The following is a 13,840-nucleotide window of genomic DNA, read 5'->3' as shown; positions in this document are numbered from 1 at the left end:
GCAAGATCAAAAAGTGAATGGGAAGGGGCTGGTGCACAGGAAATGTGGAACATAGGTAAAGGGCTAGAATGTGTAGCTTCACCTTCTAAGCCTATGGTAGCGAACCTATGGCATTTTTTCCGTGGCACGTGGAGGGCAGGGAAGAGGAGGAGCAGGTGTGCGACTGTTCCTCCTCCTTCCCAGCCTTCCTGGGAAGATCAAGGAGGGTGCAGGAGGAGAAGGAGTGTGTGTGCCTGTTCCTCTTCTTTCTGGCCATCCTGGGCCTCCAGCTGCCTCCAGAGAGGCAGCTAAGGGCCTGGGGGCCAGGGGAAGAGGAGGAACAAGTGTGCACCTGATCCTCTTCTTCTCCCCTCGCCCTTCTGGGCCTTCACCAGTTTCTCCGGAGAGGCAGCTGAAGGCCCAGGAGGGCTGGGAGAAGAAGTCCCACCCCAAAAGTCCCACCCTCAGAGAGCAGAAGTCCTGTTCCCAGAGGGTGGAACTTCCGGCCTTGAGGTCCCCCCTGCCTGGAAGTCACCTGGTGCTGGATGGCCTTTTAGTTTGAACACTCGGTCCCTAAAAGGTTCACCATCACTGCTCTAACCCCTCCAAAATTAACAGGGCAACCTTGTGCAATGGACTAGCAACTGCAAGGTTTTATTACATGTACACATGATATTATGTATTATGTATTCAGAGGAAAGAACTGGCAAAACCACCTCTGTGTATTCCTTGCCTAAGAAAACACTATATAATTCATGTGTTTTCAAGTGACTTGAAGGCACATATATACAAATGTGGTGAAAACCATGCCAAATCAACACTGCATAGTGCCTACACATAAAGTAAAAAATATATATGTGCACAACTGCCCATACAATACACATTGCAAACTGCATGCCATCTCTATGGAAATAATTTTATCATACCCACAGTGATTTCTACACAAAAAATATTCCAGAAAAATCATTAAGATTAGCTCAACTCAAGAAATGGGCATCACATAATGTTAACCTGTTTTTCTCCTTTTGGCAAGTGACCATATTTTTGAAGTTCTTGAATGGCTTGGTCTCTCTCAAAGGTTACAGCAGCCAGGGTCATTTCCAGTTCATGTAATTTCTGTTCCTTCTCTTGTAGTCCAGCAGTAACCTACAAACCAATATTATTGAAATTTAAGAAGACTTTCTTTTAAGAGAAAATTATCTTGATATCTAGTATTATTGACAATATCTCCTGCCCTCAGCCAATAATCATAACTATTGATGTGGCTTCCTTAAAAAGATGGAATACACTGTGTTACAGTCAGCCTTCCTTATCCAGAAATTCCTTATCCATAGATCCAACCATCCATGGCTTGAAAATATTCAGAAAAATATATAAATTCCATAAAGCAAACCTTGATTAAGCTTGATTTTGATTTTTTGATATAAAGGACACCATTTTACTATGCCACTATATTTAACGGGACTTGAGTATCCACAGATTCTGGTATCCATGGGAGGGTCCTGCAACTAAACCACAGCAGATACCAAGGGCCCACTGTATATCAAGGTTTTTTTCCATATACTGTATCTATGATAGCTATTCATCCTCATGACTAATTTTTATTGAAGGGACTGTCAGTACCCAGGATACATAAAGAACTTCAGAACCCAGGCACACTTCACTCTTCTTCTGTAGTACTGATGCATTAGCTGCTGGTGCACCAGGCAGGGGCCGGGGAGAATGCTTCATGCTCCATTATACATAAGATAGACCCCACAGATTCCCTTGGATGTAGGAGAAATACACCAGTTTCCCACAAGGTGTTATGTCATCAGCATGTTCTCAGGTCATCATGAGATAATTGTAGGAAGGAAACAAGCTGTCAGTGGCTGCTGCTTTCTATATTACAATATATCTACCAGAGGCAGACTACACTGCAACATTTTAATTAACACCCAGGTTGTCAGATTCTTGTCTACGTCTTCCTTGCTACTTGTTACAATCCAATAAAGTTGCAACCTGTCTTTTATTCAACTGGTGTTTGATTGAAATGCTATTCCCTTTTGCAGATGCAAAGAATCTTTCCAACTAGTCCTATATTAGGATCTGCTGATGCTATTTACACTGTGTCAGCACAGAATGAATATGTTACAGAAAAAGTGCGCTAAGAAAGTCCTAACCACCTGAAAAAGGTGGAACAAGTATTTGTTAGAAGCAGTGGCATCACTAGGAGGGTGTGGGGGTGCAGACCTCACCAGGTGACAACCTAAAGAGAGCGACACTACTGCTCCTCAGACATCTGCATTTTGGCAGAATAGGGCTGTGGCATTCAAATGTATTTCTTTAAAATGCTGAAGAGATGGCGTGAGTGGGGTGAGGTTCAGTGGGAGGAGAAAGGAGAACCCTGGGTTTATTTTTAAATAAAATTTCAAATTTTAATTTTTAGTTCCAAGATCTCCCGTGGATAACAAAACCCATGGATGCATGGGTTTTTTAATTTTTAATTGTTTTCATTTTTTAAAATTTAAAATAACATTTTAAATTTTTTCTTTAAAAACAGCACATTTTACCAAATTTTCACTTTAACCACATGAATGTAAAGACATTTATTCTATGCATATGATATTATAATTTAAAGGTATACATTTAATTTTGCTAGTTGTTTATGTTACAACTGTGGTATAGGAGGAGGTCAATGGGGGGAATGACACCATGAGTTATCACACCAGGTGACGCCAACCCTAGGGATGCCACTGGTTAGAAGCAAATAAGAATGATTAATCCAACATCACAAGATCACAAAGGATTATATTGCTAATACTCTGTGCTAAGCTACTTGAAATGTGATGCAGTTCTAACCTGGTCCCTAGCTGTTGACAGACTCTGTATCAGAGCCTCTGATTTCTGATACTGATTCCTTTCGGCATCCTCACACCGCCGCTGCCAGTCCAGCTCAATTTGCACTTTAGCTCTTTCTAGAATCTCTTCTCTTTCTGCTGCCACTAAAAGCTGCTGCTTATACCTGAAACAGGGAGAAACATATGTATTTTTCAGACTGCTAATTTAGGAGGGAAAGAAATTCATTCCATTAATGCAACTATTAATGTAACAAAATGATGCATTAAAAATCCTTTACAACTGAAGTGTAGTACATAGAATGCAGAGCGCTCCAGCCCACCAGTAATTAGATGGTTCAGTGTACGAGATACCACATTAATTTTGAATACAGACAGAGAAAAGATCTAATGGTAATCCACCTACCTAGATAGCTGAGAGAGAATGTTTAGGCAAATTAAGAATTTCCTTACCCTAGGATACATTTCTTTCAACAGAACAGATGTTATTTGGGGGTGGGTGGGTGAGAAGTTTGATAGTTTTTATTAATTGTGAGAAACTTTGTGAAACTTTTGTAGTTTCAAAACAGACCTATGATATCAGAATACAAGACAAGACTTTCATAGACTGAAAATATGGAAAAGTAGAAAAAATATTTTTTCAGCAGAAGTCATTAGCTATTAGCCATCATTGCAGATGGTGGTTGAACCAAGATTGTTTTGGCCACATGGAGCAATCAGGATGCACTTTGCTTGATCATGATGAAGTGTCACAATGACTCTCAGAGGGAATGGAAGGAAGGTGTACAGCTCAGGACTGTGCCAGCTGAAAAGGAAGTTATCACCTTGTGATCTGCCCTGACTTATCCTTGAGCAAAAGTCTTGACACTAAGCATTGTGAACCGAGGCAAAAAGGCCAAGTTCAGGCAGACTCCAACTCTGGAAGATGGGCCTCATAACCTCAGGATGGAGCATCCAATTGTGGCTGGAATGCAATGCCTGGCTGAGGGCATCCACAAGTACATTCTCTCTGGGAAGATGAAAAGCCAAGATCGAGATGCTCTTCTGTATGAACCAATCTTAAATCTGAAGAGTGAGGTGAAGGAGGATGTGGGACAAGTGCAACCTTGCTTGTTCAAATAATACATGACCATGGTGTTGTTGGTCAATACTTGCACTACCTTTCCTGCTAGCAAAGTTTTGAACACAGAAACTTCTGAATAGTCTTCGGTACCATGAGTCCCTTTCTCAGAAAGTCTTAATGTGGATCAAAGGATTTGATGATGATGTAAGACTGGAAGGGGCACATCTGAAGACAGGCATTCAGTGTCACTGAAGTAGTTGATGCCATATGCCTCAGAGTGACTTGATCTTGTTGGGCCCAAAAGCGTTGGTACTGAAGACATCCTTTCACAGTCTTGCAGAGGTTGCTGAAGCAGCTTGAGCCATAGAATCCAGGATTACTCTGATGTAATGAATCCGATGCATCGAATGCAGATTGGACTTGTCCTTGTTCAGACAGTCCTAGATTGTCCACCAACCAGTCATCAAAGTACAGCATGGCTCTCACTGCCAAAGAAAGGCAACTACCACAGCCATAACCTTTGTAAAGACTCAAGGTGCAGTGCTGAGACTGAATGGTAGGACTCAGAACCTCTATGCATCCCTCCCACAGCAAAGGACAGTTGGCCCTTCTTATACACGGATTTTTTAATACACAGATTCAAGCATCCACGGTTTGAAAATGTTCAAAAAAAAGTATAAATTTCAAATATCAAACCTTGATTTTCCATTTTTTATAAGGGACACCATTTTGCTATGTCATTATATTTAATGGGACTTGAGCATCCATGGGTTTTGTTATCCACGGGAGATCTTGGAACTAAACCCCAACATACAACAAGGGTCCACTGTAGAAGAAGCATGTGTGATGCAGATTAATTAGAATGTGAAAGTATACATCCTTTTAGACCAGTGTGGCATGCCATTTGCCTCCTTGCATGAGAGGAAGGATAGGTGACAGTGTCACCATACTGAAACATTTTGGCTCAATGTAAAAATTCACACTTCTCAAGTTCAGAATCTGTCTCAGACTACCATCCTTCTTGGGGAGAATGCAGTACCTGAAGAAAAACCCAATAGGTATTTCAGATGGAGGGATGGTCTTGACAGCTCCCCTTTGAAATCAAGTGTCTACTTCTTGAAGCAGCACTGGCAAAGGAGCAGTAACCTGGAACACCCCCAAAGGAGGAAGGGATTCAAATTTAATGGTCTCCTCATGATGTTAAGCACCCATGAATCTGTGGTGATGGAGTTCCACACTCGATGGAAATGCTGAAGCTGATTGTGAAATGGAGGAGAAGATGTTGCTAGATCAGTGGCTAAAGGCTCCAGAACGTTCAGGATGGAGAGTGGTGGAATAGAAGGCGTTGGTGGTACAGATGGAGGAGTGGCAGCCAAAGTGTCATCAAACAGGAAGTCAAAGATGGTGCTTAGAACCATCAGAAGACTTCTTCAACTGTCCAAACTTAAACCTCTCACCTGAAGTCAAAGTCTTCTGTGTCGAGGAGGCAGTAAGATGATAACTATGCTGAAACTCGGACCTTGATGGAGTGTAAAATCATCTTGAAGACTCCATTTACTTGTAACTGCCATACCTGGAGGGAGGTTGTACCAAGAGGTTGAACCTGAACTTCCTCACTGTCAAATGCGTTTTGTGGGTGTGCTCTAACCTGTAGTCAGTCTCAGGCTGGCATCATCAAAGGTAAGGTATTCAATGACAGCATGGGCTTGGTCCAACAGGCCAGAGGACCAAAGCCATGCATGTCAACAGAGAGCAACGGCATCAGACATAGCCTTTCCCCTGCAATTAGCAATGTGCTTAGAGGTTATAATTTGATGACCTGCCAGCTTCTGAATGTAGGAGAGAAGTCACTCTATGATCATCATCACTAAGCTGGACCAAGAATGGAGTCATCTCCCAGATGAGATGGTTGTAAGCACCCATACACGCCAGAGAGTTTGAAATCTTAGAGATGAGAGGAGTTGAGGAGTAGAACAATCTCCCCATGGTATCGAGATTCTTGTCCTCTTTATTCACTGGAGTGAAGTGAAGGTGGTGTGAAGTCTTGGACTGGGCTGCATCAACAGTTATAGAGTTTGGTTTCAGATGCTGACCCAGATGAGCAATGATGGAGTTAAAATCAAAGGAAACACAGACTAGGTTAAGAGTTGTTACAGAAGATCTGACTTAAAATAGTTTTTATATCTTTTGTGGATTTTTTAAATAGCTCAGATGAAGAATTTGATATAGGCAAATATATAGGCAAAACTCTCCTTGTGAACAGAAGAAACAACTTCCAAGAGATAAAAATGTCAGAGGGAAAATATTGAAAGCACCGTTTAAGAAAAGGCTTAAAGGGAATGAAATAATTATGTTTAAAGAAATTCCTGAAAGAATACTGAAAAAAATGTATACGGTATAAATTATTGATGGAGGTGCTCAGAAAACAAGATATAACCTTTCACTGGATAGGCCCAGAAGGTTTGATAACCACTTAGGAAGATAAAAAATATACTGTGGATAATACTTTCACCATTTGAAGCCAGAGAGAAGATGATCTGACCATGTTTCTGAACCATCTGAACAACATCAACTCGAACACCCAATTCATGATGGAAAGAAAAAAGGAAGGAACATTGCCATTCTTGGATGTCCTGGTCATCCGCAAACCAAACCAATGTTTGGGCCACACAATATACAGAAAACCTACACACACAGACAGATACCTTCACAAGAACTCCAACCATCACTCAAGACAAAAAAAAAAAAAAAAGCACAATAAATTCATTGGTAGACCTGCCAAAAAGGATCTGTGAACCCCATTTCCTGGAAGATGAATTGAAGCATCTAGACTGGGCTCTACAGGCTAATGGTTACTCCAGCTCAGACATCAGAAGGCCTGCCAGGCCCAGAAAAACCCATAGGAGTGAAGACAAACAACCACCCAAAGGGAAGGTATTTTTACCATAGATCAAAGGAGTCACAGACAGAATATAGAAACTGGGGACGAAACACAACCTCCAAATGATCTACAAACCGACCAAGAAAATTCAGCAAATGCCGCATTTCGCAAAGGACAGCAGAGACCCTCTCATGGCCGCAGGAGTTTACCACATACCATGCAGCTGTGGACAAGGCTAGATAGGGACCACCAGCAGTGTTCAAACATGAATCAAGAAACACAAGAGACATGGCAGACTGAGCCAGCCAGAAAAATCAGCAGTAGCAGAATATGTTATAAACCATCCTGGGCATAAAATGCTATTTGAAAATACTAATGACAAATGTTGGAAATGCAGGACGGAGAGAGGGTCATATTATCACATGTGGTGGGGATGTTCCAAAATCAAAAACTTTTGGGGGAAAATCCATTATATCATACAAAGAATGTTCAATATAAAATTCCCCATGGCACCAGAATTGTATTTATTAAATATGACTAGCTTTATGGGAAATACAATAGGAAAAAAGTACAGTATTGGAAAATTACTCTTTACTTTGTAACAGCTGCTAGAATAATATAAGCCAAAGGTGGAAAAATTAAAAAGTACCAAATATAGAAGAATGGATACAAAAAATAATGGATCTGAGAGAAATGGACAGATTGACTATGATATTAAATGATAAAAAGGAAGAGGATAAGAATTGGAAGAGATTAGACGTTTTTCTGAAAGATTACTGGAAATTACATGGTTAAACTAAGGTCATAATATTAATACGGTATGCAATGTGTATGGATACTATGAAGAGTAATAAAAATATTTAAGGACAGTTAAAAACTCATTGTTTAAAGCAAATAAAAGTGGAAAGTTTAGCGGAAGGAGAGGAAGAGGAGGAGGAGGAGGAGGAAGAGGAAGATGAAGGAAGGAAGGAAGGAAGGAAGGAAGGAAGGAAGGAAGGAAAAAGGAAGGAAGGCTCTAAAAGGAAATACAGTGGACCCTTGTTATACGCTGGGGTTTGGTTCCAAGATCTCCCATGTATAACAAAATCCGTGTATGCTCAAGTCCCATTACATATAATGACATAGCAAAATGATGTCCCTGATAAAAAATGGAAAATCATTTATGTTTTATATGCATCCCATAGACATAGGCTGAAGGTAATTTAATATACAATATTTTTAAAATAATTTTGTGCTTCCATACACTGAGCTGTCAGCAAAATCCTGAGACCACACTATTAATTCAGTAATTTATCTAAACCTTCAGGATTCCCAAGTTTCCTTTAGTTGAGGTGAAACCAGATGCTCTCATGGTCAGTTTTGGATTTTGGAATAATTCTGATTTCAGAAGTCCAGATAAAGGAGACTCGGACTCTACTATGTACATTTCTTCTGATAATGAACTCATGTTTTCAAAAACAGTCATTTCTGGATTTTTGCAACAACAACAAAAAGGAGGGTCTGTGATGCAAAAAAGGAAGAAGCTTCCTTCCAGCTTTGTTTTTTCTCTTTTTAAAAATAAAAATAAAATAAAATGCAGTTAGCTGGACCCTTTTCAGCATGTCAATGGGGATGCTTTGATTGAGAGTTCCTGCATGGCAGGAGGTTGGACTGGATGGCCCTTGTTTTTTCTTCCAACTCTGTTATTTTATGATTTAAGGAATCAATCTAAGTGGGTCGCCAATGAAAGGTCAGCTGCAAAGGTCAGGGCTATTTTACCCTGGGCTCTTTACCCCAGGGTCAGATTAGATCCTCCAGATCCATGTCTGCACAGGCAGGATCAGGCCTCATCCTGACATGGGGTTTTTGGACTGTGTCATCTAAACTAGAAGACATGAGTCCAGGGGGAACCCAGGCCATTTGGCCTCTCTAGACAACCCCTATGTAATAATCTGTGGCTATTACTGTAGTAATTTTAGTAGGATTATTTAGTTGGATCTGTAATGGTAGAATAATTTTTTCCTCTATTTAAAATTTTCTCTTCATTACAGAGTGGACTGGGGGTCGCGGAACCTCACTGTGTATCAGTTGCATGTCCCCCCTCACTTTTCTTCTTCTTTACTTTTCTTCTTCACATTTTCTTCTTTCTTTATCTTTTATTTGATTTGATTTTGATTGTAAATTAGACTGTACTTAAAACTAATAAAAATTAATCTAAAAAAACACATTCACCTTTCAATATCTTGAAGTAGGGTAGTCAGTTGTGCTCTCAGCTTTATTTCTTCCTCTTGCAGTGCTTGAATCTGAAGATCTTTAGTAACTGTCTCCCTGGACATCTGAGCTACTTGAGAAACAGCACTTGTTTTCATTGCCTCCAGTTCTTGTTCAAGTCTATAAAAATATACAGAACACAAGCCTGATCACACTAATAGCCTTTTCCGTTTCAAGCAAAATGAACAGAGGAAGAGAGAGAGAGAGAGAGAGAGAGAGCACAACAATATCAATATCAGTGGATTTCGATACACTGAAACATCAAATAACCTAAGCAATGGATTTCTATATGATACAAATACAAACAAGAAGGCAGCTGGAGCTCTGTTACTAGGAATATTTTGAAGACAACAACTATAATATTATCTACTGGTAGCATATTTTCTAGCCAAAATTTAGTTTGTATAGCTTACGAAGTGATGGTCCTAACCTCTGGTTAAGGGAATCTACATTTGTAAATGTATTTCATTCATTTAAATTGGCTTGAACCTGGCTGCCAAGGCTAGATGAAGAAGAAAATGATGAAGAAATGTTATCCTTAGAACAGTCAGTAAAACACACCTGCCCCGCACTCTCAAGTAACAACTGGGAAGAATCTATTAGAACATTAACCAAACAGATTTGTAATGACTTCCCAAAGAGCTTTCACTGCAACTGCTCCGAAATTATGGAATAGTCTCACGGAAGAGATCTGTTTTATTGCCTCCTTGGAAGCCTTCAAGAGGGCACTTAAGATGGATCTCTTCCAGTGATCTTACCCACCTGACCTTGTGTAAGAAATACTGTTCCACTTTCTGATCACTATGTATAATTGTATTGCATTGCTGTATGACAATGAGTTAGTTTTAATGTAATTATTTTTATTGTATTTTATTGATGTGTTCTTGCATGTATTTTATGGGTTGTAATCCCGCCTTGATCCATTTGGAAAAGGTGGGAAAATATAAATTTATTATTATTGTTGTTGTTGTTGTTGTTGTTATTATTATTATTTCCTCTGCCCAAGCATAATCTCCATTATGTGACCAAATGGGCATCTCAAAATGTAATTTGCCCAGATCAAGGAGATTCAGTAGGCTGTCTCTAGAGGTTCTAGCATACTTATCTAAATAGATCATAGGCAAATCTAATAATCCAGACAAATCTAATAATCATTTTGATGTCAAATAAAATGGAAAATCATTTAGCAAACAATATGAATCTCATCTTATCTTATGCCAGATAATCTTTTTGAGGAGTTGCAGAATTAAAAGTCTTCCTCTGTTTAGTTCCAATCACTAACTTCTCAAAAATATAGCTGGTTTTCTGACTCTTCCATAATTTATGTCTATACACAATTTATGTGTATAATACTAAAAAAAAATCTGCATTTCTGTCCATCACAACCATAACAAATCAGGACACTGATGCTTCAAAATTTGACAAGAGTATTGTGGTTATCATCTAAGTTATAGTGCTGAGTTTCAAGTCAAAATTTCCTATGGGAAGTTTGTTAAAAGTAAAAAATAATGTCACTCAAAACTCACCAAGAAATAATGGTAAACACCTCAACATGTGACAGAACTTTAAATCAAGTTGCAGTGCCCAGCTTCAAGTTGAAAAATCAAAATTTTAAACAGGTGACTTCTAGGAAGAAAAAAAGGTAGCCTGCCATACTCATGAAATAATGATAAACACCTCAGGTTCTGACAATGTTTTGACTATTGTCAAAGTTCCAAAGTACCCACTTTCAAGTTGAAATTCCAGAGAGGAACACTGTACAAGCAAAAATGGGGACCTTCTATAATTCATTGAGAATCTGTGAATATACTGTATCTCAATTTGGCTGTTTCTCTTTCTAGTCTTCCTTTGAATCTTGTTTTTGTTTGAGAGCCACAATTTTCAAATCTCATTTTGTATATCCAGGAAAACTGAAATGCTCTTCAACTGGTTTCTGTGGAAATGGGTGCTGCCATTTCTAATGTCTATTTATCCTCTTGCACAGAGACTGTCCCATTTGTCCACTGCAGATTGTGGAGGGGCATAGCTGACATAGGATGACATATATCACATTGGAGGAGGAGCAAGCAAATACATCTTTGATATAGCTGGTGATGTTATTAGCACCTGTAATTTTTATTTCAGAGTACATGCAGCCAGAGTTGGCATCTGGGTTTGTGGCAGTGTTTTGTCCCTTTATTACCACACATAGAAACTCTCTGAAGATACATGGCCAAAATCGCAAATTGCATATTTCTGTATCCTATAACATTTTATCCCACTCCCATAATTGTACTTAAAAACCTGTGACTTTATTATTTATTTATTTATTTACAGTATTTATACCCCACCCTTCAGCCCTAAAGGCTCTCAGAGCAGCTTACAATTATTATTTTAATTAGATGGTTCCCTGCCCTCCAGCTTACAATCTAAATCACTCTATCAGTTCATCTGAAGGAATAGATTGATAGCCACACAAGAGCTCATGCTAAAATATAAATCAGTCAGGGTTCAAGGAGCAGAATTTCTGCCCTCAATGCAGTAGCCCCTGCAGCTACCTGAAAATGTAGTTTCACAGTCACTAAAATAAAAGTATTTTTTAAATTAGACAAAAACATAGATAATGCATTTGTCAGTGGCAACAGGCAGGTACTCGACTCCCTTGCACCAAAGATCAATAAGCAGTGATGGATATCTGTGTCATCCTTGTGAGTACCCTCTGTACTAAGGGAATCCCCGTGGGTTTCTGGATGTGCTCTCCTAATGAAGAATTCTCATCTCAAATTTTAATTGACTCACTAGCAAATAGTGTTGGACTAACCATTATGCAAACCAAGTATTTTCCTTACTAGACAGCTGATGCCTTCCATCTTCATGTCTCTCCAGGAGATTTAGAATGTTCTGTTTCAAGGAACAGTATTTGGTTTCCCTCAAAACTATAATTAGTAGCACCACCACACAGGGACTGCACTCTCATGGCCCAGAAGGTACATGCAGGAGCCCTAGCTCAGACTATCAAGTCTATCACTAGCTGAGTGAGTGATTTTGGAGATGATCCTACATTATTTCAGTCTATTTTTCACCAACAATAAAACAGAAACAATGATACACACTGTTCTGCAAGCTCTAATCTGTCAGACATCATCCTCTAGCATAGTGCTGCTCAGGATGACAGTGGACTCGTGAAGGTCCCTGAACAACAGGCTGCCAGTTACTGGAGAGTTTCCAGAACAGTCCAATCTTTGACTTTATTGAGTACTTATAATAGATGTTATAATTCTGAACTTTGTTGTATCTCGAGGCAAATTATTTAATAGAATACAGCTGTACTGAATAAAAATAAAAACCTTTATTATTATTATTATTATTAAGCTTTATTTATATAGTGCTGTAAATTTACACAGCACTGTACATAAAATCAGTCTTCTTTGTTTAATTCTACTGTTAATTTTGTTTGCTGATTCCTTCTCTTTTTATTACATGAAATAAATGTAACTGAGTATGTTTATGAGAGCAAACACTTTACATATTGAATACATACTCTCCATTGGGTCCTAATAATGTTTCTCCCCTAGAATGGGGAACAATAGTACTGGCCTCTGAACTATGTAAATCTTATATATGGGTATACAGTAGAGATTGAGTATTCCTTATCCAGAATTCTGCAATTCAAAATGCTCCAGAATCCAAAATTGTCCACATAGGTGTCTGAGATAGTGATAACTTTGCTTTCCGATTGTTCAGTATATATAAACATTGTTTCAAGCACAAAATTATTAAAAATATATTATGTATAAAATTACCTTCTGACTAGGGATATAAGATGTATATGACACATAAATGAATTTTGTGTTTAGACTTAGGCCCCATCTCCAAGATATCTCATTATGTACAGTATATGCAAATATTCCAAAATCCAACACTTCAAATCCCAAGCATTTCACATAAGAGGGACTCAACCTGCAATCACTTTGAATTGATTTTGTCTTTGGCTTCCCTCATATGGTACCCACTGCAACCTGTTGGTTCTTTTATAATCTGCCTACCTTTTCAAATTAAATACAATCTTAAACTGAGATTGGCAATTTAAATAGTAAAATCATTTTAAAAGGTTAAAAACATTAAATAATTAAAAGGTAAAAGAAGACAGATTAAAACCAGTTAAAATAGTTTGACAGGATTTGAAATCATACGGATATGTATAAAATTAATTAGGCTCCGAAGGCTTTAGTAACAACAAAGCAAAATAAAGGCTTTAGTAATAACAAAGCAAAACACGTTTCTACTTGATGCTGGAATGACAACAACACTGGCACTAATCAGGCATAGTGCATTGCCCTGACTGATAGGTCAAAGAGGAGGTCCCCTCAAGCATATTTAACTTACATCATACTATAGCAAAAAGTTTAGAAAATGTTTTCCTTTTTTATTAACTCTTATAAACAATAATTCTCTTTTAGAATTAGTGAAAGGATAGTAAATACAAGTATTTACTCATTCAAAATCTATAGTATAATTTGCTTGTATAGACAGACTGCAACTTAATTCCCGTGCATAATGTAAATTTTAATGTTTTCCATTTGTTATAAAGTTTATCTTGGTATCCAAGTAATCTGTCAACAATTAATATTGTGACTGTTTCGGTCCATATAATACACTTACTGTTGTAGTTTCTATTTTCAATTTTATTTTTACTGCTTCTTGGATAGCAGAAACAAATATACTAAAATATATAAACTAATATGCTAATGCTTAAGTAATGTAAGATGCATTAGATGGCAGCTCTCTCTTGGTATTGGATACAAATTCCTAATTGTACAAAACAAAGAATCATTATACATGAATATACAC

The 13,840-nt window shown here is 38.3% G+C and overlaps 1 protein-coding gene across 1 annotated transcript in view; it reads right to left on the bottom strand.

The window, feature by feature from the left end:
- The window catches only part of CCDC57 (coiled-coil domain containing 57), a 58,762-nt gene that overhangs the window by 18,036 nt on the left and 26,886 nt on the right, over nt 1-13,840 (bottom strand). Inside the window, exons 9-11 of the mRNA XM_042447560.1 lie at nt 8,972-9,130; nt 2,821-2,983; nt 991-1,125 (exon numbers count right to left, since the gene is read on the bottom strand). Of these exons, the coding sequence (XP_042303494.1) occupies nt 991-1,125; nt 2,821-2,983; nt 8,972-9,130 (457 nt within the window). The remainder of the gene's footprint in view (nt 1-990; nt 1,126-2,820; nt 2,984-8,971; nt 9,131-13,840) is intronic.

The sequence above is a fragment of the Sceloporus undulatus genome, chromosome 2 (genome assembly GCF_019175285.1).
Source record: "Sceloporus undulatus isolate JIND9_A2432 ecotype Alabama chromosome 2, SceUnd_v1.1, whole genome shotgun sequence".
Taxonomy (NCBI): domain Eukaryota; kingdom Metazoa; phylum Chordata; class Lepidosauria; order Squamata; family Phrynosomatidae; genus Sceloporus; species Sceloporus undulatus.
This window is presented reverse-complemented; position numbering and strand designations above follow the sequence as displayed.